This window comes from Cyrtonyx montezumae, unplaced genomic scaffold, assembly GCF_038088225.1.
Source record: "Cyrtonyx montezumae isolate F1298 unplaced genomic scaffold, pur_monq_1.0 scaffold_3, whole genome shotgun sequence".
Classification (NCBI taxonomy): domain Eukaryota; kingdom Metazoa; phylum Chordata; class Aves; order Galliformes; family Odontophoridae; genus Cyrtonyx; species Cyrtonyx montezumae.
Window position 1 is genome coordinate 52,270,557 of NW_027072034.1, and position 24,549 is coordinate 52,295,105.

Below are 24,549 nucleotides of genomic sequence, written 5' to 3' on the forward strand. Positions count from 1 at the left end.
ATGAGAGAAGTCATAGACACTGTCCCAGAAAGAACGGGGCTGTTGTGCACCCTCATCTCAGGCAAACATGGGTAACTGGGTGGAGAACGAAGGACTGTCCATCTTTGTCGTTGTAAGTACCATTTTTATTGTGATCTGTGTCCAGTAAATCTTCTTGTGTCCAGCAGATCTCTTTGTGTCAGTGAATAATGTTTCAGTGTTTGACTGTTCTGAAGCTAGGGCAGCAAGTTCTGTGACGCACTTCAGGAACATGATTTTTAAGGAGCTCTCCCTGGTACATGGGTTGCTGCAGGCTCCACTGTGATCTGACAAATGGTTGCATGTTAACTTGTTTTCTTAGGTAGAAATACATTTAAGTACCCAGTACTTCTGCGATGACTTAAGGAAAAGAAATAACATTGCAATTCATTGTTAACTATTGAACTTCAAAATGGAAAGCAATCACAACAACAAGGCTTTCTTGCACTTTTGTAAACAGAAGTAGATGTAGCAGAGCATGGTGGATGTGTCTTAAGGATAGAAGATTAGCACTAGAGTCAGATTTAGGGCAGAGATTCATGAATTCTTCATTAGGGCAACTGACAATTCAATCCATTTTGTATACAGTTTGCTTGGAGTGGCTGTGAAAGTATGCTGAGTTCTAAGCAAAATAGCAAGTACTAAACGTCTGACTCTCATTTCAACTAGATGAGCAGTAAGTCAAGGCTATCCTCATGGGAGAAAACTTAAGCAGAAGTCAGTATTTCAGAGCTCTCTTTTTTCACATCAGTGTGATATCATATTCAGCATAATTATATGCATATATTTTAATACATGTAACAAAAAGTGTCACCATTTAAGGGATTTCTGCAAAGTGGGGTTAGTATGTGTGAGTACTATTCACTGAAATCCTTACCAAAATATTCTCCATTGTCCACTACAGCATTATGATAAAGGGCTGGCCCATGCCTGATAGAAACAGACACCATTTGTGTTGGTTTGCCCCTACAAAGCAGACACCTAGCAGCCTTAATGCCAGTACACACTCCTTCCACTGGCCCTAGCTGAAGCAGCTAACTAGCAGCTAACTTTGCTACCCAGCTCCAGTTGACAAAGGATGTCACAGTGTTTTTCAAAGGGTCCATGTTCTGAATGGGTCAGCACCAACAACTGCGAGGGTCCATCGGGGATCAATGTCTTGTCAGGCTACTGAACATGGAAATGACACACTCTCACTTTAAATGCATGAGCATTTTATCTTGAGATGAGAATAATTTTATAATAAGAATTTGGGGATTTCCTATATACTGCCTTATACCGATGGAAATCCCTTCACTTTCCCAGATTAATTCCATACAGGTAAAATGTCTTCAAAAGACAAATTAATCCCAAGTTTATACACTGTCAATTTGGGCCAAAGGACAAGCAAAAATATGGGTTAGGAGGGCTGAGGGACTGTCAAGTCACAGTTTCTGGTATCCTTAACTTACAGGCATAGACTGAGTTTTCTCCCAGTTATTGGGGTTTCTTTTCTCTGTTTTTACATCCTGGTGAATCTATTTAGAATAGAGATGCATTGATACAAATTGGTTTCACCACAGCATGTGAAAGCAGTCAACAGTGGATTTGAAGGACAAGTGGCCACATTAATTTTAATTTCTGCAGCCAGATGGGCTACCTTAGGTAGCTTTGAAAAGAACTAATAAATTCTCTTTTCCAGAAGAAATCTGTGCTGTGAAGAAGCCCAGTTTTTGATAGTCTAAACTCTACCTAAGTGCCTGCATTTATATTCCTTGCCGACTGATTTCAGACATTTAGAGCCTCCTACACAATAGAAAATGTTTCGGTCAGGTCTCAGGTGTAATTAAGGCAATCCATATTTAGATCTTGAGCTTCTTAATGTTAACACATCTGAGGAAGCTCTGTTTGGAAGAAGCCCTAACTTTTAATGACTGGAGATTCAACTAGACTTGCAGACTCAACTAGACACATGTAATGTGACAGTTCTTATATAGTCACGTCTAAAACCTTTGAACGATGCCGAAGTTTCAGGTGCCAATATCTGTATTTGGGTTTATTCCCATTCCTATATTCTCCAAAGCTAATTTCTACCAGAAAAATAAATAAATAAATAAAATTATATAGTCCCTGCTGAACCCTTCACACTCAGCAGCACAGCTTTCTCTACTAATAGAAGTACAAAGATCAAATTGGCCATTTTCTGCACTATAAATTCTTGTGTATGATCCTTAACAACAAAGTTTAACGTTTCCTCATCATTTTTCTTTCAGCTGGTGTGGTTGGGGTTGAATGTCTTCCTCTTTTGGTGGTTCTATCTTGCATATGATCTCCCACAGAATTTCTTCTACACCAGAGTACTCCTTGGCGTAAGTACATGCATTATCTTGGCATAGACTGCGCATGTCACATTTTCCATAGTTTTATTTGATTGAAACAGGATAAGTTTGCTGGAGAAGCAGATTCATGAAGGAGTTAAAAGTCGAACAAACAGATAACTGAATGCACACTGTTGTCCAGAGCTTCTGAATAGAAAGCTGATAGCAAAATAGAGATCTCATTCTAAAGATGTTTCCAGATAACAAATGTGCTCATGGTAATTGAAGTGAATATGCATGGTGAGTACTTTATTAAGGAGGAGACAAACAAAGTATTGCCGTTGGAAGTATGGTGCAACCATTTTCCCTTCCAATTGTTTTTCATAGCATGAACAGTTTACATAGCTATTAAGGGAACATATTCATAAAAGATGAGACAGTGAGTTTCCCTGGATTCCTTTGACTGTCAGCAGAGATGCACACACAAGGGACAGCTTGGAGCTAGAGTCCTAGGCACTAACCTTCTGAAACTGAAATGCGCTTTATGAGCATGACAAAGCTTCTTTGATACCGCTCCTAGCTGCAGGAAACACTAACCTACATTTGTGAAGAATTCTGGATCAAGTCCTGTTGCCTTTCTGAACACTCAACCACTTCCCTCGTAAGCTGTCCTTCTGTCTACCCTAATCCTCAGCCAACTGAAATTGCAGCAGGGAAACTTTCTTTAAATGTTGCGAAAGAAAATGTTACTAGCTTAAACTTGCATCTGCACTTGGCTACCAACTGCCAGATGTGACAGGGAGCTTTTCATACTGCTGTTTTATTTCAGTACTGGCAATAGAAGGTAGCCTATCTGGAGGAATCTTTTCTTCTACGTTTGTGCCCCTAACTAGGCCAGAGCACAGCTACTATGATATGCAAGCATTGTTAATTAACTGTAGATCTCACGTTCATGAATAGGTGTGACATAATCATATATAAAATCTATGCCTGTCTGTTTCCTGTAATATCTTAGGTAATTGAGTAATAGCATCTCTCCAATTTCAGCATGCTTTGGCTCTGGCAAGAGCTCCTGCAGCTTGTCTGAATTTCAATTGCATGCTGATTCTGCTGCCAGTATGTCGAAACTTGCTCTCCTTCCTCAGAGGATCAAGTGCGGTAAGATGAAGAAAGAATTTCAAAATTTATGATAGATAATAACACAAGTAGCTTTGCAAGTATACCAAGAGTTTTAGCCCAAGTTCCCCAAATATACTGTAGTTCTGGGATGTCCTCTTCAGAGAAGCTAAGTTTTGCTCTGAGGAAGACTGAGGTCTATATGCCAGTGGTAAGCCTAGAGCTCTGTTGAGATATTTAGCCTCGACCTAGCCTTCCTCAGATCTCCCCTTTTTTCTTGCCTCTTGGGCATCATGCTGTCTTGGATGCAGATGCCCTCTTCTCTATGCCAGCCATCATTGGTGGTGCTTACATGTATTTGCCTAGTTTATCAATGATACAATACCCATCGATAGTGGGATAAATTAGCCCACATCTCCTGTGCTTGCATATTCAGAATGAGAGTTCACCAGCCATTTGAACATTTCTAACTCCAAACTGCCCAGTACCAAGTAAACAGCATTAAGAAAAGAACAGTTGATTCCAGGTGATATCTGGATTGGCTTCCTATGATAGCACTGGCTTTATCACATTGCTGACATGTTGGTTGCTGTCTGTTAGAACAGAAACAATGCAGGAAGAAATGCAGTCATTTTATCCAGGCATAGTAAAAAACAAAAATGGCTGTTATTCCATAGCTATGATGATTAGGCCACTGAAAGTTGCAAATCTTGTTAGTACAAAATGGACATATGATACATGCAGTTTCAAGAGTCCTTCATAGCAGAGGAGAGTGGGATATAAAGCCACCAGAAAATAAGGAGACACAACCCAGGCAATACACTCATCTAGTACATATACTCTGAAAGTCATTGTGAATGAATGTGAGATGTCTCTGCTCTCCAAAATGCTCTGGCCTTGTTTAGGCATAACACTCAGAAGCATAAACCTGGAACTATCCAGACCAGATTTTCTATCTTGTTCTATACCCCTTCAGATTCTGAGAAGTGGTAAAAGCAGACAGCTGTCTCCATGTGTGTGAAAGGAAAAGAATAGTAAGTAAAAATGTAGGGCTAAAGCTGTCCTTCCTCTGCTTTGAGGAAGATCAAATAGTATATGCCAAAATGACAGATGACTCTCCAAGCTGCAGAAGTTAATATGAACATAAATTTAGTAAGGTTTAATGCTGTCATTGGATGAATACAACTGGAAAATATTGATGAGATCTTGATCACACTAGGTCTTCATGAGGTCTGAAGTAGATTTCACAGATATCAAGCTAAAAGCAGGTTGGGAAGAAGTCTTCTGAGCTTGAAGCAATGAAAGAAATGAAGACATTTTCAGAGACATTACTGTAATGCTAAAATATGATTCCAAGGGTTGAGAATTTTATTCCAGATGGGTCTTAAAGCTGCTTGTCCTGAATTACTCACATCCTATTCAGTTTGCAAGTGAGAACCATGTAGAGAGCTGCATAGTTCTGGTGTCTGCCTGCAGGTCACTGTCTTGCTGTATGAGGAAGCTAAAGGCTCTCAGGGTATGCAAGGACATGAGGAAGGCACATAAAATAGAACTGTTAGGCAGTTGGACTTTGTTTAACTTCAGCTGCTTGTTGCAATAAAGCTATACCTCAGGAAGGTGATAGTTACCTTGAACAAAACATGGCCAGCCCAATGTGCCAGGGGTAGTGCCAGGACTGTGGTGGCCTTGGTGCAGCGGTGCAGCTGCTTATGCTTGTTCTGCTGTACAGTCTAATTAACTATGCTCTAGAAGCAAGACCTGTGAGGATCTCTTAAGAAAATCAGGATTTTTAAATGTCATGTAACATATTGGAAGGGTAGTGGCCTTTTCAACAGCAATGCCATTGAAGTTAGGGAGAGGGGAAGTTAGTTCAAACCAATTGCTCAATAGCAATGTGCTGGAAACTCACGCCCTTTACATCCTGTCACCCCAAAATCATGCACTACAAAGCTATTTATTATTAATGACTGTGTTTTCTTTGCATGCCCCTTATTGCTGTATACATTGCTGATATTAATGAGGCTCACCACTGAACCTAACTGTAGCATTTTGCTGTTGCTTGGTCTTAGGCTTCGTAAACAGCAAGATCAAGTGTCCATACATGCTTTTTGCTAGGCAGTAAAACAGATAGATAAGTACTACACTTTATTCTATGGTATTTTTAATTGTATCTCAAAGCATATGATACAGAGAAAGCTAAATTTATTCTGGCTGTTGTTATAGTCTAATGTAGTTGTCATTAATACTCCTGGAGTGTTAGAATTTGCCCTTTAATCAATGTCACAGCTGGAGAATAAACAGAGAAGAGATTTTTTTTGGTGCTCTTTTATTTATTTGCACCATTAACAATCATGAAATATTTAGAAATATAACTGGAAATAGAAATATGGACTGGTATGGAAGAATAACGCCATTGACAACAGGACAAATCAAAAATTAAACTGTTCTGGTGTTCTATTATCCCTACTTCTTTTTTGCTCTGGATGTCTGGGATGATGTGATCCACACAGTTATCTGGGAAGATACTTTACTATACCATCTACAAAGTTAATGTTCAGCAAGCACTTGGATTATTATTTGCTCTCTTAATTGGTTGTGTAAAACACCTGTATGGCTCTCATGCGTACACATTTTAGCTTGCTTAGTACTTTCTGTCCTTTGTCAGTCAGCAAAAGCAATATAAGGACACAACACAGGATAATTACACTTTCTTTTCTGTGGAGACAGCAAATGCTAGCTTTACTGGAACTTGATTTATAGGAAAACTCCTGCTGACTATAGCAGACACTATAACAGGGACTATAATTTGGACAGGACTTCTCAGGCACCTGTTGTAATTAATGAAAACGTCATTCTGTTTTCCTAAGAGCTGTTCTTCAGCTTGTATTAGCAGAGACTTTTTTACTCTTGTTTTTCTTTGGGTAATTCCACTGACAAGTCGCAAGTGAATGGTTGCCAAGTACACCCAGCGTTTTGGGAAAGGAATCGCTTAGAACCATAAGTGGCTGGTGCGCCCGAAGTGTGAGCAGGGTCCTGTTACTATGTGGCAATATAAGACTATCAAAAACAGTCAAGTCCTCCTGGTATGGCAGAGTATGATTATTCCCTTCATTGGTAACATTTAATTTAAATTTAACATAGATAAGATGTATTTTTGCCATAATGGATGTTATTTTGTTTTCTCATTGTCATATACTTTATTTCAATTATATATATTAAAATATAATATGTTATTACTGAAATTCTGATGTATGGAGTAATATATTTTTGTGAGTATTTAGGAATTCAAATTCTTTACCAGCAATGTCACCAATTCTTGTGCCCAGGGCCTCCATTTTTTTTTCTCTGCATTTAAATAAGTGTATGTAGGAATCACAAGTAGTTTGCAAATATTTTTTTCCTCAAACTCAAAGTGCTGCTCTACCCGTGTAAGACGGCAACTGGACAGGAACCTCACCTTTCACAAAATGGTGGCATGGATGATCGCCCTTCATACTGGTTGGTACTCAAATGTTTCTTTGCTTACTGCTTTCCCATTTGTTTTAGAATAGAATCCAAATGAGATCCATGTTCTTAAGGATATAAGAAGACAGCTGATTTTATTAACTTAAAGGAGTCAGAGTGCATCAAGACTTGAAACCTTTCAAATATTTTTCTGCAACTGATAGAGAACAAAAGATGAATCAGAAAGGATGCCTTTCTCTTTCACTGCTAGTAATGTTTGTGACAAGTATTAATAAAGGGTATTTAGCAATGCCTTGAGAACCAAATACTGTGGCTAAAATTTCTGTTCAGCTTTATTTCTTAGCTGGTGCATTTGAAACAAATGAAATTATGAAGCAAAAAAAATTATGGAAGAACTAACACTCATCAGTGATCTGAAATTGTGATGGGGGTGGCAAAGGTTCTGAGCTGCTGTTGAGAAATCTTATAAAGTTTACCCAAATGTTATCCCAAAAGAGGGAGTACTTGTCTGTACTTATCCCTAATTATTTGTTTCTGGTCTCTCCTAGCAATTCACACCATTGCACACTTATTCAATGTAGAGTGGAGTGTGCATGCACGTGTTGAAGAGAAAGGTACTTTGGCAGCCGTACTTTCTAGACTTGGTGATAGCCCAAGTGAAAGCTATATCAACTTTTACAGACAAACTATTCCGGTAAGTGGCATCCAGCTGTGAAGAATCATTATTACATTAATCTAGATGATTACCTAAGAGTATCTCAGAAGGCTGCCTATTTCTGGAATGCACAATCTGTCTTTGAATCATCTTGCAGGCAAGCCTTTTGTAATTAATTCTCCTATACTGATCAATAATAGTGTTGCTGATTTTTGATAATGCCTTAAGCTTTTTCACATGAGGATTTCAAAGTTGTTTTAAAAAAAGCAAATCCCCTGTAAAAGAAGTCTTTTGACCAAACCAGACATCCCCACAGAAAGGCAGACAGAAATAGAGAAAAACATTTGAAATTGGGTTCCCTAAACTCAGGTTTAAAAAAAAACAACAACAAAAAAAAAACAACACACACACACACACACACACACAAAAAAAAAAAAAGAAAATGAAAAAGAAACCTTCCCATTTCTCAGAAGCCCTGAGAATCTGATGTACTTGTAAACTGGGAGACCCACAACTGCTGAGCACCACTAAGAATAAGAGCTTTAATTCTCTCCCTAAATATGGATACAGGACTTTAGCTTTAGCAAGACAGCTATGCAAAAATGTTCATTTTTCCCATGCTCATATTGCTGTGCAGTGGCAGAATAAGAAATAGTCCTTGGTGTGCAGATAGGTCTAAAACCCTTTATTTCTACTCCTACTTCCTCTAGTAGGAGTAAATCTGCAGTGCAACAAAATTGGAGTGGGTTTTCAAAGCACTGTTGCCAAATTCACAGAGGATAACCTAAAGATTTGCAACAAGGTGAAGGATTTGGCAAGTGAGATAGACTGATTATGGTTCAGCTGCCTCAGCTTTGATGCAAACAATTACTTTGATCAATGTGTGCAATTATTTCACAGAATCCTGTGGGGGGCTTATATGTGGCTTTTACGTACTTGGCTGGTCTCACTGGTGTTATCATCACTCTGGCCCTCATACTAATCATCACATCGTCCACCAAAATCATCCGAAGGTCATATTTTGAAGTGTTTTGGTACACCCACCATCTATTTGTCATCTTCTTTATTGGCCTTGTCATCCATGGTGCTGGGTGAGTATTTGCATTTATAATACAATACATGATCACTACTCTATTTTAGCTTAATACTCTCTACTCATAGAAGTATATAGAGACTTAAGTCATTAAGGAACAGTTATTTCTGATGGTAATGATGTCCTGGTACAGTTTCTGAGGCCAGCAGGCCCTCAGATATGTACAGCAAGTTATTCACACGCATGAGACTTTATGAGACTCAGGCATGCTTAAGCTCACTGATAATCAACTTCTTATGATATTTAAATTCAAAATCTTTTTTAAAAATGCTTGTTTCTTTTTCTTAATTGATGTCTGAATCCTAGAAGGAATTGCATCACACACACCTGTTTTAGCGCCTGACCACTCTTTCAGAGAGGAAATTTTTCCTAATATGCAACCTGAACTCCTGATGCAACTTAAGGTCATTACCTCTTGTCCTATCACTGTTGCCTAGGAGAAGAGGCTGCTCCCCACCTTGCCATGACTTCCATGAGGTAGCTGTAGAGAGCAACAAGGTCTCCCATGAGCCTCCTCTTCTCCAGATTGAACAATCCTAGTTCCCTCAACTACTCCCCACTTCTGCTCTGGACCCCTCACCAGCTTAGTTACCCTTCTCTGGGTACACTCCAGAGCCTTGATGTCTTTCTTGCAGTGAAGCACCCAAAACTGAGCACAGTACTTGAGATGTGACCTCACCAGAGCTGAGTACAGATGAATGCTTGCTTCCCTGCTCCTGCTGACTGCACTATTTCTGATACAAGCTAGAGTGCATTTTGTCTTCTTGGCCACCTGGGCACACCACTGGCTCATGTTCAACTGAATGTTGACCAATCACCCCAGGTCCATTTCTTCCAGCCACTCTGCCCCAAGCCTGTATTGTTGCCTGGGGTGGCTGTGGCCAAAGTGCAGGACCTGGCACTTGGTCTTGTTGAACCTCATCCCATTGGCCTCAGCCCACCTACCAAGCCTGTCCAGATCCCTCTGAAGGGCCTTCCTACCCTCAGGCAGATCAACACTTCCCTGCACATTTTGTCTTCTGTAAACTTACTAAGGGTAAGTTACTCAATGCCATCATGCAAATCATCAATAATATGTTGAACAGGACAGGCCTCAGTACCAACCTCTAGGGAATACCACTTGTGACTGATCTTCAGCTGGATTTAACTCCATTCACCACCAGTCTCTGGGCCTGGCCATCCAGTCAGTTTTTTACCCAGTGAAGAGTGCACCTGTCCAAGCCCTGGGCTGCCAGCTTCTGCAGGAGAATACTGTGGGAGACATGGTCAAAGTCTTTGCTGAAGCCTAGGTAGGCCACATCCACAGCCCTTCCCTCATCCACCAGACAGGTCATCCAGTCATAGAAGGTGGCCAGATTGGCCAAGCATGACCTGCCTTTTGTGAATACGTGCTGACCAGGCCCGATCCCCTGGTTGTCCTGCACTTGCTGTATGATCTCACTCAAGATCTGTTCCATCTACTTCCCTGGCACTAAGGTCAGGCAGACATGCCTGTAGATCCCCAGACCCTCCTTATCATCTTTCTTGTAGATGAGAGTCACATTGGCAAGCATTCAGTCCTCTGGGACCTCCCTGGTTGACCAGGAATGCTGATAGATGGTGGAAGGCAGTTTGACAATCACCTCCACCAGGTCCCTCAGCACCCTCGAGTGGATCCCATGTGGCCTTATGGACTTGTGGCAGTTTAGGTTGAGTTGAAGGTCTCTAACCACCTCTACCTAAATTGTGGAGAGTTTATTCTGCTCCCTGTCCCTGTTCATCCACACCGGACTTCTTCCCTTCTGACTCATCTGACAGCACAAGTGGACAGCCTGCTCCTGTGCCTTTAAGGCTTCCTTCTTCAGGTGAGACCAGCCTTCCTGGATCCCTTTCCCCTTCAGGACTCAGTCCCAAGGGACCATCCCTACCAGTGTCCTGAACAGTTCAAATTCTGCCCTCTGGAAGTCCAAGTCAGCAGTTTTGCTGGACCCCCTTCTGACTTCACCAGGAATTGAAAATTCTACCATTCAGTGGTCTCTCTATCCAAGACAGCTCCTGACCTCCACATCTCCCACCAGTCCTTCTCTTGCTTGTGATCAGCAGGTCTATCAGGGTTCTTTCCCTGGTAGGCTCTCTTACCAGCTGCACTCTACCACTTCCTGAAGGGGGGTTGTGGTGAGGAGAGGGTGGGCCTCTTCTCCCTGATAAATAACGACAGGACGAGAGGGAATGGCCACAAGTTGCGCCGGGGAAGATTTAGATTAGACCTGAGGAAACATTTTTTCTCTGAAAGAGTGGTCAGGCACTGGAATGGCCTGCCCAGGGAGGTGGTTGAGGCACTGTCCCTAGCGCTGTTCAAGAAGCATTTAGATGAGGTGCTGAGGGATTTGATTTAGTAGTTGGGTAGGGATAGTGATAGGAGGATGGTTGGACTAGATGATCTTGTAGGTCCTTTCCAACCTTATGAACCTATGAACCTGCATCAGGAAGCTGTCTTTCACATAGTCTAGAAACCTCCTAGACTGCTTACTCTATGCTGTATTGTATTTCCAGCATATATCAAGGAAGCTGAAGTCCCCCATGAGAACAAGGGCTGCTGATCGCATAACTTCTGCCAGCTGCTTGTGGGATACCTCATCCATCTCTTCTTCCTGATTAGGCTGTCTGTAACAGACCCCCACCAAGATGTCAGTCCTGTTGGCCTTCCAAAATGAAACTTCAGTTCATTATATAAAACCACAGAAACGACGCATAAAAAGAATGCTGAAGTATCAAAGGCAAATGTCATAGTTCATAGATACTATGTTATCCATTTAAAATGAAAGTCTAGGTGTTATTGCCTTAAAAATAGCTGAGGATTCAGAGCACTAGAAAGTGTTTTTAAAATGCCCAGTAATAATGACTATTCAACAACACTTCCTCTTAGTCCAGTAGTGCCAGAAAAAAAAAAAAAGACAGAAATGAGACTATAGCAGGAAGAACAGAAATAGAAGGCAGATGAGAATCACCACCAGCATGTTTGTCCATTTCAAATTCTGAAGTGAGAAGAATGTTAGAGCAAAAACTGAAGTAAAAGTACTAACGGTTCATGTTTCCTCTGGCAAATATCATATACCTACTGACAAAATATCTACACTTTTCAGCAGTCACTACACAATGCTATCAGAAAGCAAATATCACTTTTTCTAACAGTCAGTGTGTAGCATATATTTCCTAAAAGATTTTCTGTTCCTTCAATGACAACTATACCTACACCATTTTAATGCAGTACTGAAGAGTTTGGGCAGCAGTGTGGGTTCATGTGGTTGTCAGACACTGCTTTGGGAGGAGATGAACACAGGAGTGTGATCTGACTCACTCAGTGTTTTTGAAAGACACATAGGTGTCATTTTATCTCAAGAGACAGAAGGCTGTTGTCAAACACATATATAAATATATACATATACGTAGCAAACTGAAGCACACATCGTTAATGGAATGAAGAGGGCAAATTCTTGTCTGATGCAAGCTGTTACAGTACTTTTTTAGTGCTGATGTACTTTGTGTATTGGTTACATGTCACAAACAGAAGTCCTGACTTTCCCAACATAGTAAATGTAAAGAGGAAGGAGTACAGAGGTTCAGATCACTCTACTTTGCAAATTAAAGTAAATTTTTTAACAGAAAAAGAAGAAATTAGAAGGCTATATTGCTGAAGGCTTAATTACAATCTTGGAAGATTATCTATAGTGTGTAATAAGCAAAAATAAGTCTTTTCCTTTCCTTGAACAGGCTACTGACTTGTCAGACTTCGAATGGAGTACAGGGCAGTGTGAAAACCAATAGCCCTTAAGCAACGAGTTTAGGAGTGGCAGAAAACAGGCAGAAAATGGGCTCCTCCCATTCCTGTAAATCACTCCAAGGGCAGCTCAAATGAAGCCATTGTCACTATTAGGGAAGTGAATTGCAGCCGATGTTGTTCCTGAAAATTGCAACTCATGATGCTCCTGGGACAGTGACAGTGACAGTGACATTCCTTCCCTTTATTTTTAGGCAGGATGTTAGGCAAACCCTTAATGAGGAAGAGGTTCATTAGTAATGTCTATAAACAGTGAAATCTTTTAACTTTCAAGATTGCACCCAGGCATTCTAATAATCCTCTGATAAATTTGTCACTTAAATCTAGGCATACATATGACTTAGATATCTAGTTCCTTTGAAATGTCAGAAGCACAGTCAAGTTCAAGGAAATAAAAGCAGAAATAGAAGTCATGGGAAGAAACTATCAACAGAGTTCTATCACCATAAAACCAAACAGTCTGATCAGAACCAGACCACTTCTAGGGAAAGTCATCTGGTCTTAACCTACTAATTATCATCATTTGAGGGGCTCTTCTGTGGCCCTGAGGTTGGTAGAACTTCACAGAGGTACTGGAAATAGTCAATAAGATCAAATTATATATTTTGATTTCTCAAGACTGAATTCTTTTTCCAGAATCAAATCTGCTGAACTGGAGCAATCAGGCTTCTCTGTAATAAAATAAATGGACAAAAAATGACAAGCAAAGCTAAAGTTAGAATGCAGTCTAGATTATCAGCTAACATTAACTGGTTTAGCCAATGTAGCTCCTTTGAGCTAGAGGGTCCTGTGTTCCTTCACACCAACTGAAGATCTACAGTACAGTTGTAAAGAGGAAGAAAGTACCAAGGGAAGAATGTTATTTGGAAAGGACTCTCCATGATTTTTAAGAAAAATAACAGAAATCATTGCTGCAGTGATCAATAGAAAAATTATTGAACCCACTCCATGTTTTATTTTTCTTATTAAAGGAAAAAGTAGGATTGTTTTGAGAAGAATTGAGTTTTCCTATTGCAACTACACTCCAGAAGTGATAATTAATTTACCTCACAGTTCCTCACTTGATCCTGTAGCTGGTATATTCCCCTACAATTTTATGGATAGATCAGAGTTATACAGAGGTATCAAAAGGTACACTAGCACTGCAGAAGTACATAAGTGACAGATATTCCTTAATTTCCATTTTACTCCCTGAATATTTTGCATTTCTTTCAGGCGTATTGTGCGGGGACAGACAGCTGTGAGTCTAGCTGAACATATTCCAGAGATGTGCTCTAAGAACTTCACTGACTGGGGAAAGAAAGGAGCTTGCCCAGTCCCTCAGTTTGCAGGGAATCCTCCTATGGTAAGAACAAATCCGAGAAAAAAATTACTGTTTACTTTTTTTGTTAAATAATGAATTCACTTGCAGTAGAAAGTAGTTTTCTTTACATTAAGCAAGCCATGATCTAGTGACCCATCTGGTGGTTGAGGGAAAGGCTGCTGATGTGGTCTACCTAGACTTCAGCAAAGACTTTGACACTGTCTACCTCAGTATTCTCCTGCAGAAGCTGTCAGCCCAGAGCTTGGACAGGTATATTCTGTGTAGGTAAGGAACCCTCCTCTAGGTAAGGAACCGGCTGGAGGAACGGGCCCAGGGAGTGGTGGTGAATGGAGTTAAATCCAGCTGGCAACCATCCACAAGTGGTGTTCCCCAGGGGTCAGTGCAGGGGCCTGTCCTGTTCAGTGTCTTTATTGATGACCTGAACAAGGGCACTGAGTGCACCCTCAGTAAATATGCAGATGACACCAAGTTGTCTGGAAGTGTCAATCTGCCTGCGGGTATCAAGGGCCTACAGAAGGATCTGGACAGATTGGATAGCTGGGCTGAAGCCAATGGGATGAGGTTCAGCAAGGCCAAGTGCTGGGTCCTGCACTTTGGCCACAACCACCCCAGGTTAGGGCAGAGTGGCTGGAAGACAGTGTGGAAGAAATGGACCTGGGGGGTTTTTTGTCAACATGCAGTTGAACATGATCCAGCAGTGTACCCAGGTGACCCTGGAGGTATTCAATGAACAGTTAGACACTGTGTTGAGGAACATGGTTTTGTGAAAATGATTGGCAATATGTGAACAGTTGGACTGGATGACCTTGTAGGTCTTTTCCAACCTTGGTGATTCTATGATTATAAGCCAAAAAGGACTACAAACAACCACTTCCAGTGTCACATAACAACAGCACAACTAACAGGCAAAGCAGATAAGTAAATCTGAGAACTGTTAACCAAAGTGTATTTTGTAGTCATGGGGGCTCCAAAAAGTGATATAATCTATATAGTAGTTTCACATCATTAATGGCCTGATGATCATTAACAGAAAAATGAATGTCTCCAGACATCTGACTCTGAAATTTCAGCTTTTATTGATTAACTAGGTTGGCTGTTCATTCACATTTCAGACAGCTCAGTCAACACAACCACATCAGAGCACTGGCACAGGTTGCCCAGAGAGGTGGTGGAGTCTTCTCCTCTGGAGACCTTCAAGACCCACCTGGATGCCTACCTGTGCAACCTGGGCTAGGGAGCTGCTTTGGCAGGGGGTTGGACTCCATGATCTCTAGAGGTCCCTTCCAACCCCTACAATACAGTGATTCTGTGATCTTCCCTGCAGTAATACAGGCTTGAGTCAACAACACACTGAGAGCTTTATTCTATGTTTCTCTTTTCTACCTTAACTTTTAGGCAGAGTCAAAATCATTCATAGGAAATTACCTTGCTATAACTATATTAACAACTAAAAGTGCAACTACTGTTCTCAACAAAGAAAGAAATTCCCCCTCTGAACAGAAGTCATTTTGAAGGTGTCATGTATTTTAACTGTTCCTTACTCAGGTTGATAAATAACATGTTACTTGAATTTAATGTCTATTTATAGTGTTTCCAGAATTCAATGTAATCTGAGTTTCCATCTTCGTGATCTAACTTCCCATTTTATTCTGTTAACAGACATGGAAATGGGTAGTAGGTCCCATGTTTTTGTACCTCTGTGAGAGGTTGGTGCGGTTTTGGAGATCACAGCAGAAGGTTGTTATCACAAAGGTATGTGTTGCTGCTATGCTTGACAATGGGCTAAACGCTACTAGTTTTTCTAGGTGGTGCAGCAAAGCCAGAGGTTCCTACACATCAGACAATGTTGTTAACTAAAGACCTCTCAAGAATGTCATGGCAAAAAATAGTACTGACTTCTAACATCAAAGTGTAGTTGACTCTAAGCCTGTCTCCAAACGAGCATAGGAAGGAAAAGTTAACTAAGTACAATACTGAATCTTAGAGATATCTGCATAATTTTCACCAATGTAAATATTCCACCTTCCCTGGTAAAAATCACAGAACTTTCAAGGTTGCAAAGAACTTCCAGAGATCATGTAGCCCACCCACCCTGCTAAAGCAGGTTCCCTAATGTAGGTTGCATAGGAAAGCAATCATGTGGGTTTTGGGTATCTCCAGACTCCACAACCTTTCTGGGCAGTCCTGTCACTGTGCACCACCAAAAAGAGCCTGACCCCATCGTCTTGACACCTACCCTTTATATATTTGTAAGCATTGATAAGATCCCCTCTCAGTATCCTCCAGGCTGAACAGTCCCCATTCTGACCTGTTCCTTTTGGAGTGACTGCAATTATGGTGTGAAAAAGTACTTTAGCCAAAAATTCATCATCTTCTGCAGTCATTCACCTGGCTGTCAGGCCAGACCTTGTTCTACTGGGAATGTCTCACCTGCCTTCCTTGCTCTCATAGGAGAAGACAGTGTTAGCAATGAAGAATGTAGATAAAACCAGTGAGCAGGGAAGACCCTTTTACTTTTGCCTTTTTTCCCCCTTGTTCTTCTTACTGTAGGTGGTGATTCATCCCTTCAAGACGATTGAGCTCCAGATGATGAAGAAGGGCTTCAAGATGGAAGTTGGGCAATACATTTTTGTCAAATGTCCAGCAGTGTCTAAACTGGAATGGCATCCATTCACATTAACCTCTGCCCCAGAAGAGGATTACTTCAGCATTCATGTCCGTATTGTGGGGGACTGGACAGAGGGCTTGTTCAATGCCTGTGGATGTGATAAGCAGGAATTCCAGGAAGCATGGAAGTTGCCCAAGTATGTACAGAGTCTCCATTGTAAAGTCAACCAAAATCTAGGGCATTTGAAATTTTGCTCAGCCCAGTTGGTGGCACCTGAGATGCAATCCATAACGACTTCTATTATGGATGCTGGTCTGAGACTGCTCATGCCAGTTCACTCCTCCTATCAGTTCCACCTTTTCTTCTATTTTCTAGTGTAACACACAAATACTTTACCTTTCCATTGTTATTTTAAATGGTGCTAATAAATATTCACCATCTATTTATTCAGTACACTTTCGATTGCAGGATAGCTGTGGATGGCCCCTTTGGAACTGCCAGTGAGGACGTGTTCAGTTATGAAACTGTTATGCTGGTTGGAGCCGGGATAGGGGTAACACCATTTGCATCTGTGCTCAAGTCTGTCTGGTACAAATACTGCCACGATGCAACCAACCTAAAACTTAAGAAGGTAAGTCTTTCTTCTTTGTCACAGAAATTTCCCAGAACCCATTTAGTTTTTGGAGGAGCAACAGTCCAAATAAAACCAGTCCCAGAAAAGTGATCATGGAAGCACGAGGATCAAAAGCTGAAAATAAAAGCTAGAGAGATAGAAATACCCTGGGAGCAAAATCCAACAGCCAAATCCTGGCTGTGGTCCTGGAGATTTCCACTCGTGTTAGAAGTGCCATTCAAGCTGTGCAAGACACACCAAGACATGCCATTAATTCACAGGCACTAACTACAGCCCGAGCAAACATTGTATACCTTCTCTAAGAACAGAGAGTAACTGTGAGTCAGTGGAAGCACAGTGCTACCATCCTCTTCTCACCTCCCTGGAAAGTCCCAGTGCAGAGGTATGGGGTCAAACTGCAGTTACATTCATATCCAGTGGACAGAACTGGTTTTGCTACCTGCTTCAATTTACCTTCCCTGTTAGCAAATGGGGAGATAGAATCTACCTAAGTCATTATTTTATGTCCTAACAAACCATTTTATAGGAACAAAACTGTTGAAAACATCCTGAACTGCAATGTGACCCACCAGCAGAAGAGAAAGATATTTCCTTGTTCTTTCAGTCACTTGTCCTGCTTCACAACCTCTTGCTATCCAAACTCCTGAATAGCTGCAGCACCAGCTTGCCCATTTACTGAAGTGGTCAGGGCAATATCTTCAAGAACTCTCTTATTTAGTCAGCAAACAGAAACTCAGAAATCTAAGTACTTATGTTCTCTCTTCTCTCTTCCAGATCTATTTTTACTGGCTTTGCAGGGACACTCATGCCTTTGAATGGTTTGCTGACCTCTTGCAGTCTCTGGAGACTCAGATGCAGGAGAGGAATAACGCAGAGTTTCTCAGCTATAACATCTACCTAACTGGCTGGGATGAAACTCAGGTAACAACACTATTGAAAATATCACTTTCTTGTGCTCTGAGACTGATGTTAGCAAATGTGTAATGTTTTGATAAATGTTCAAATGGTCATTATTCTGGGCTTCAAACTGGCTCTTAGGGATTTTAAGTGCAGATCATTATTACTTGCTAGAACTTACATGAGATCATGCTTATGTGCATGATGTGCTGACTTTCTCTTCCTTTCACTCTGGCTGTGCACTCTGGGAAGTGGTATTTCCTCACAGCATCAACCTTAGATCACCGTGCAACTATTTCTAAGACAGCCATTATTGCTTACAGAAAAGACAATGCAGAAAAATTTGAGTGCATCTTTGTTTCAGAACCTTCTTGAGTTCTCTATCTTATCTCATTCTTATAGGTTGCAGTAGGGTTATGAAGGAACAGCTCATCCATGACTGAGTAGAGAATGTGATTCAGTAAGGAAAGGTGCTCACTCTATTACTTCTAGTGGTGCTTTATTTCACTTATATCTCACTTTTGAAAAATTCACTGTGTGTCTAGGTGCTGTAGCTCACCTATAGGGATAGGGTAGCAGTAAGGTAGGTTACCTCACACATACAATGGAAAACAAAACATGAAGGAAGGAAGAAAAGTCATGCAATTCTTGCTTTTGGAGAAAGTTATAAGTTTTTTGGCTTCAGAACTCAGCAAGGGCTCAACTTATCTCCTAAAACGGTCTACTATTTCTTCCTGTCTCTACTTAGCTTATTCTAGGTGAAATTTATGTAGAGAGTAGATAAAACATCTGGATCAAACCTTCCAGAGATCAAACTGACAGAACTTCTTTAAGGTCATAGGAGCTGTATTATTGTAAAGGAAGGGAAAGAGCTGTTTTAATTAGCAGCTTTATTTTACAGTTCTTATAGGACTAAAGCAGTTCATGGCAAATTGAATGTAATTGTTATATCTTCCAGTTCTTGACATAACCCAGACTGGGGGGAAAGAGGAAGATGGACACTGCTGGTCAGAACTTTGCTCATGTTAATTTTCCTTTATAAATACTGTAAATTCTACAGGAAAGTTCTTGGAGTGCAAATAATTTGGTGCATATTGTCAGAACACTGTATTTCATTTCCCACAGGCCACTCATTTTGTAATGCATCATGAAGAGGAGAAGGATGTGATTACAGGCCTTAAACAGAAAACATTGTATGGAAGACCTAACTGGGAAAATGAGTTCAAAACCATTGCGAGGCAGCATCCAGGGTAATCTTGTACCAACTGAAAGTGCCTGTGAATGTCCTCTATCTAAATGCCATAACAATGCAATCTTGTTTCTTTGACTGATAATGTTGATATTTTAAAAACAATCTCCAGGTATTTTCTGATCTGGTTTCAGCCATGGTCATGACCTTTGGTCTTGACCAAATTGCTTTAGCCTACAATTAAAAAAAAAATTAACCGTATGTAGTGAGACACTTGATGCAGTGTCTAATTACTAATAGATTTAGGAAAAATATATCCCATTGTTGAAGTAGATAGAAATGTCATTTAACTTCTAAATACTTCTAAAAATAACACCTTCTACCTCAAAAACAAAACAAAGCAAACAACACCTGAGTACAGATGACCTTTAGCTGAGCATCTGAACTTATCAGGAAAAAACTGAACAATTCCTTTCAAAAATTTTTACATGAACAGCATCCAACTACTCTGTGTCTAGTTCCTGACCTTGTTTACATTTCTTTAACAGCTCCAGAATAGGTGTTTTTCTCTGTGGACCTGAGGGCCTAGCTGACACACTCAACAAGCAGAGCATCAGCAATTCAGAAGCTGACCCACGAGGAGTACACTTCATTTTTAACAAAGAAAACTTCTAACTCCCAAACACGTGGTGGTCATTCTGTACAAAGTCTGAACACTGGATCTCCTTCTGTTTGGAGTCTGGGAAAGACAGCCCAGCTTCTGATCTCAGCTACACTAATGCATATTCTTTTGCTTCTTTGAAGGTATTTTGATGCATTGAGTAAGAGTCAAGTTTTGCCTTAGGAATGTTTGCACTGCCCCCTGCATGCTGGCAATTTAGCTGAAATCTATTCCTTGCCTGCATGAGGGGATTTCCCCTCAAATGACTGCCTTTATACTCCTGTTATTCATTATGATTGCTGAAGGTTCTAGGCAGCTCTATGCATTTGGGAGCCAATTCACTTCGATAAAGCTTAATGCTATTAAACAATAAAGCATTCTGGCATAATGCTTGCTACTTAGAGACAACCCATGCTGGCTACAGAGAGTACTTCAAAATAGGAATTTAGGAAAGGGTGAAGGGGAAAGACTGAAAACGGGAAATCTCCTTTGAGCACAAGAATCTCTCAGGTTTCCAAGTACAAGCCTAAACACTTCGTTGAAGAGGTAGCATGAGCAGCTGAAAAGCAGCCATTTCTCTTTATAGGGAAGCAGAGTACTGAAAAGGAGCCACCTGGATGTCAGAGCACCACTGCCACCATACCACAGCTGCAAGTCAAGTTTGCAGACAAGTTTCTGTAGCCATCTGGCTGTATGTGGCATATTTTACACCCCAACTTGTCAGACAGGATGTGTTCTCCTTTAAACCATTTGTAAATGTTATCTGGGCACTACGTGCTACTTTAGAAGGACAGATGACCGTTTTGTATGATTTAATACAGAACTGCCATATGACACGTCTGAAGGGCAGGAAGTCACAGCTGGTAAATGCTAGTACAAATCAACCCTTGGGGAATTTTTCAATTCTTTCCCTCAAAAGGGCCATATTTAAATCTACATAATTCTGTTTGAAACCCACTTATTAAATGAGAACAGAGCTTACGTGGAATTAAAGAAACTTCTTTGTTGGATTAAAATGAATTGCTACTGAAGTGATAAGGCTCTCATCCTGCACAGGGAGTATTCAAATATTTGGCTTTGAATTTAAAGGAAATATGTTCAGAATTCTTACAACTCCAGGGATCTTTCTTTTTGTAGCCAGTTCTAATGATGTTCTCAGACCTGCTGCATGTGTATACCAGGGATCATTTGCTCTTTCAAACTCAGAAAAAGGAATCCTGTGCTTATTATTAAACCACTGCCTTCCTAAAACATAAAAAAGAGCGAGCAGGTGAAAACTTCTCAGTTTCCTTCTATGTTTTGTTTTATTAACTGCCACAGAGATATAAAACATGCATTATCAGACATCATCTTGTATGGGAACTGTTGAATCAGGGCCTGAAGCACTGCTGGATCAGCTGAGGTGAGCACTGAGTCAGCCGCAGGAGCACAGGTGAAGGCAATGCACTGTGTGACCGGAAGGGGTGCAGTCTGGCTCCACCTCTCCCAGACCCCATTTCAGGGCTGACCACCACTGGGGAAGGATCTCTTGTTGGAGATCCCTCTCCTGTGGAGTTCTGGGTGAGCCTTGACTGCCAGTGACAGGTGAGCCTTTCCTAATTTACTGGTTGTCTTTATGCCATCTGGATAAGCCATATAAAAACATACTGTCCATCTTCATTATTTTGTGTGGGTATTATTCTTTCAGGGTATTCACCCTATGCATTTGAATATTAAATTTATTTTGTATCTGTGATATGTGAGTGAAACGGCACTGAAACTCAAACAAAAAAGAAACTACTTTGAAACCTCCCTACTCTTCAGCAAAGCATAGGATAATGTCAGTGGTACTGTTTTTAATCAATGCTGCTGTCTACCAGGGTACTTAAAGGAGTAAAGCCCTCTTTTCAAGTGCTTGCCTGATCTAAAAGAGTTCCCTAAGCCTGTGATATTACTGATGAGCTACAAGAAACAAATCCATCCTTGCATGGGGATGGCTGTGACAACACTTACTTCCTATGCAGGATGTATGGAGCTCTTCACTCCTCCTGAGCTAGGGTTACAGTGGGCTACAGGTGACTCTATAGGACAGTCCAGTTTTGTGGCCAGGTGATGCAGCTTGGAATCTGACCACTGCAGTAGGCTGGGCTTCTTGTTGAAAACTCCCTCCTTCCACGTGTCTGGGAGTTTTCTGCCACAGGGGTAGCAGGAGTAGCTATCATAATCAACAGATTTCTTTTGCTTTCAAATTCCTGGCTCTGAAGGGCCTGCTTTGGAAACAAAAGGTAGCTTCTTGCCTTTGGGAGACTGCACGTGGTATTCAGCAGTTTAGGCAAAGTTAACTGGCACATGACCTTGACGCAAGAAGCAGCAGTAAGATTTTCTGAAAGACAGGGACACACCATGGTTGGTCCTCTGGACAGCTGGGGAGGCAGTGTGAGGGAGGAGGTTTGGCAGCCAGAGGCAGAAGTCAGGTTTCTGACTGACAGAACTCTGTCTTTCATTGATCAGGGTCTATTGCCACCCTCTCTTACCACACCTGTACCAAGTCACTGTCTTGCAGGGTGCCAAAGTAAATGAACTATTGGGATTGCTCAGGCAGAGCTCTGCCACTGCCCATGCTTGTGGAGGGCTTTGGATATCCTCAGAATAATCCTCATTTCCAGTGGGGTCTGAACGTTAGCTGTGGCTTTCTCATTAAGACGGTCCTTCTACAATATCCTCCAGTCTTATCTCTCCTTCTGCATGAATGACTCTAAAAGAAATGAGCACTGCTTAGCCCTTGTGATATGATTGCCAGTAGCAGGAGCGTAGCCTGTGTTTCATGCAGTATTGAACTCAAGCTGCACCTAAGTTTATAAGATTGAAGCCTGAAGTTGATTAATTAACCAACATCCTTAAATTCAGTAAAAAAAACTAATGGTTCCTCTGGAGTGCTGGGTAGCTGTAATTTCCCCCATCTTAATTTTGAAAACTGGAGGGAGTTCTGGAGGATGCAAGGCATCTGGTCATATTGGCTAATATATTTGAGGTCTCAATATGCACTGAGTTTCATCTTGTTTTCCTTCCTTCCCTGGTAAGTACTTGCAAAGCTGCGCACATACAAAGGAAATCCAAGTTTTTGTAACTTTTAACCTACTATAAAGACACTGTTCTGCCTGTTCACCATCACACATCTCTTGGGGAAAACCAGGCTAGTTGTGAAATAGGGCTTCCTCTTTTCAGTCCTGTAAGATTTTCTCTGCTGGGTGGAGACTTTCTGCATTTCAGTCATCAAATGATAGGCTAAATCAAATTAGAAACCAGAAAAAATAACCAACAACAGCCACCAAAAAGCTTCCTGGCAAATACCTTTTCAGATTCCTTCTCTATTTTGGATTATTCTTAACTAATTAATTTTCACTCACTGTTCTTTTTTTTTTTTTTTTTTTTGCATCTTTCAGTGTGGGCTTCTGTTTGTTGGCTCTTATTGTTCTTTGTTTTGTAGAATTCATAGCTGGACGTACTCCTTCACACCTCAAGGACAAATGTATGTATGCTCAAAGGAAGTTGGTAGCAAATATTAAGATGTTAACGGTTCTGAGAGCTTGCAGCATCAAATCCTGTCATCTGACTGTATACAACAGCTCCAAAGACACAAGCCAGTGTAGTTATTTGTCATGAGGCACACATTCATTTTGGCACTTGACAGAGACCCTAGCAAGCCACTGATCTCATTTACATTCACCACACACAAGCTGGATCAGGCAAGCAGAAATTAATAATAGCAGAGTAGAAAAGTGTTGAAAGAACTGCAGAAAGCTTATAGATGCCTTCCAGCTCACACCAGATATGTACTTCTGCTACATCCATCCTTCCCTTTCCACTGCCTGGACACTGCATGGGTCTCTCTTTGCTCACTCATCTACCAGGGTTTTTTCTCCATTCATCCTCTCCTACTAACTGCTGCTTCACTTACCCACTTCATCTTGCTCCCCAGCTCTGCAAGTCTCTGGAGATTCCTCACTTTCTGCAATGCTTCTGATGGTTTTGTAAGTGCTTGGGCCCACCACAAGTGCAGGAAGAGGCACGGGGTACTTTGCTCTGAGCAGTGCAGCACGTGTCTCATAGGATGTGAATGAGCTGCAGCCTCCCCTGTCCCTACAGATGGTCCAGGGCTGTAGGCAGCTCTGCACTGCCTAGACTGACTGTTGTTTCCCTCCTGTAATGTTTTGTTTCCACATATAACTACTGCATTTGTGGGGTTTTTTTTTAATCATTGTTATTTTAAATTCTACAAAGAAGGAGATTTGTGAGCTCCTATGTTTTTAAAACAATACATGTAAGTCAACTGGTGCCCTTGTGGTTTAACCTGGATGTCAGCTCAGCACCACACAGCTCACTCCTTCTCAGTGAGATAGGGGAGGGAACTGGAAATCAGATAACACCCAAGGGTTGAGGTAAACATAGTTTAATAGGACAGAAAAGGAGGGGAAGATTAAAAAAATATATGCCAAATGAGTGATAGAGAGTGTGATTGCTCACCATGCACTAAGTGATGCCCAGCCAGTCCCTGAATGGTGTCAGCTTCCCCCCCACCCCCCTTGCCCGCCAGCCCCCAGTGTTATAGCTCAGCATGACACCACCTGCTGTGGGACATCCCTTTGGGCAGTCTGGGTCAGATGTCCCGGCCATGTTCCCTCCTGACCCCTTCTGTACCCAACTCCTCACTGCAGGGCAGCGTGAGGAGCTGAAACATCCCTGGCTCTGTGTAAGCACTGCTCAGCAACAGCCAATACATCGCTGTGCTATTGACA

At 41.2% G+C, this 24,549-nt stretch overlaps 1 protein-coding gene across 1 annotated transcript; it reads left to right on the plus strand.

Annotated features, from left to right (window-relative positions):
- Positions 1 to 22,711, plus strand: LOC136051885 (cytochrome b-245 heavy chain). The gene is made up of 13 exons (XM_065741559.1): positions 1 to 112; positions 2,271 to 2,366; positions 3,363 to 3,473; positions 6,845 to 6,929; positions 7,445 to 7,590; positions 8,452 to 8,642; positions 13,677 to 13,806; positions 15,445 to 15,537; positions 16,336 to 16,589; positions 16,862 to 17,024; positions 17,802 to 17,948; positions 19,050 to 19,174; positions 19,662 to 22,711. Exons 1-13 carry the CDS (start codon positions 68 to 70, stop codon positions 19,786 to 19,788), a joined length of 1,713 nt encoding a protein of 570 aa, XP_065597631.1. The 5' UTR covers positions 1 to 67; the 3' UTR covers positions 19,789 to 22,711.
- Positions 22,712 to 24,549: the final 1,838 nt, after the last annotated feature.

Excerpts from the sequence above, each read along its gene's own strand:
- LOC136051885 (XM_065741559.1), top strand. The coding sequence starts at position 68 with ATGGGTAACTGGGTGGAGAACGAAGGACTGTCCATCTTTGTCGTT. Across the intron at positions 6,930-7,444 it reads GATGATCGCCCTTCATACTG|CAATTCACACCATTGCACAC; the intron begins GTTGGTACTCAA and ends GGTCTCTCCTAG. Across the intron at positions 17,949-19,049 it reads CTGGCTGGGATGAAACTCAG|GCCACTCATTTTGTAATGCA; the intron begins GTAACAACACTA and ends CATTTCCCACAG.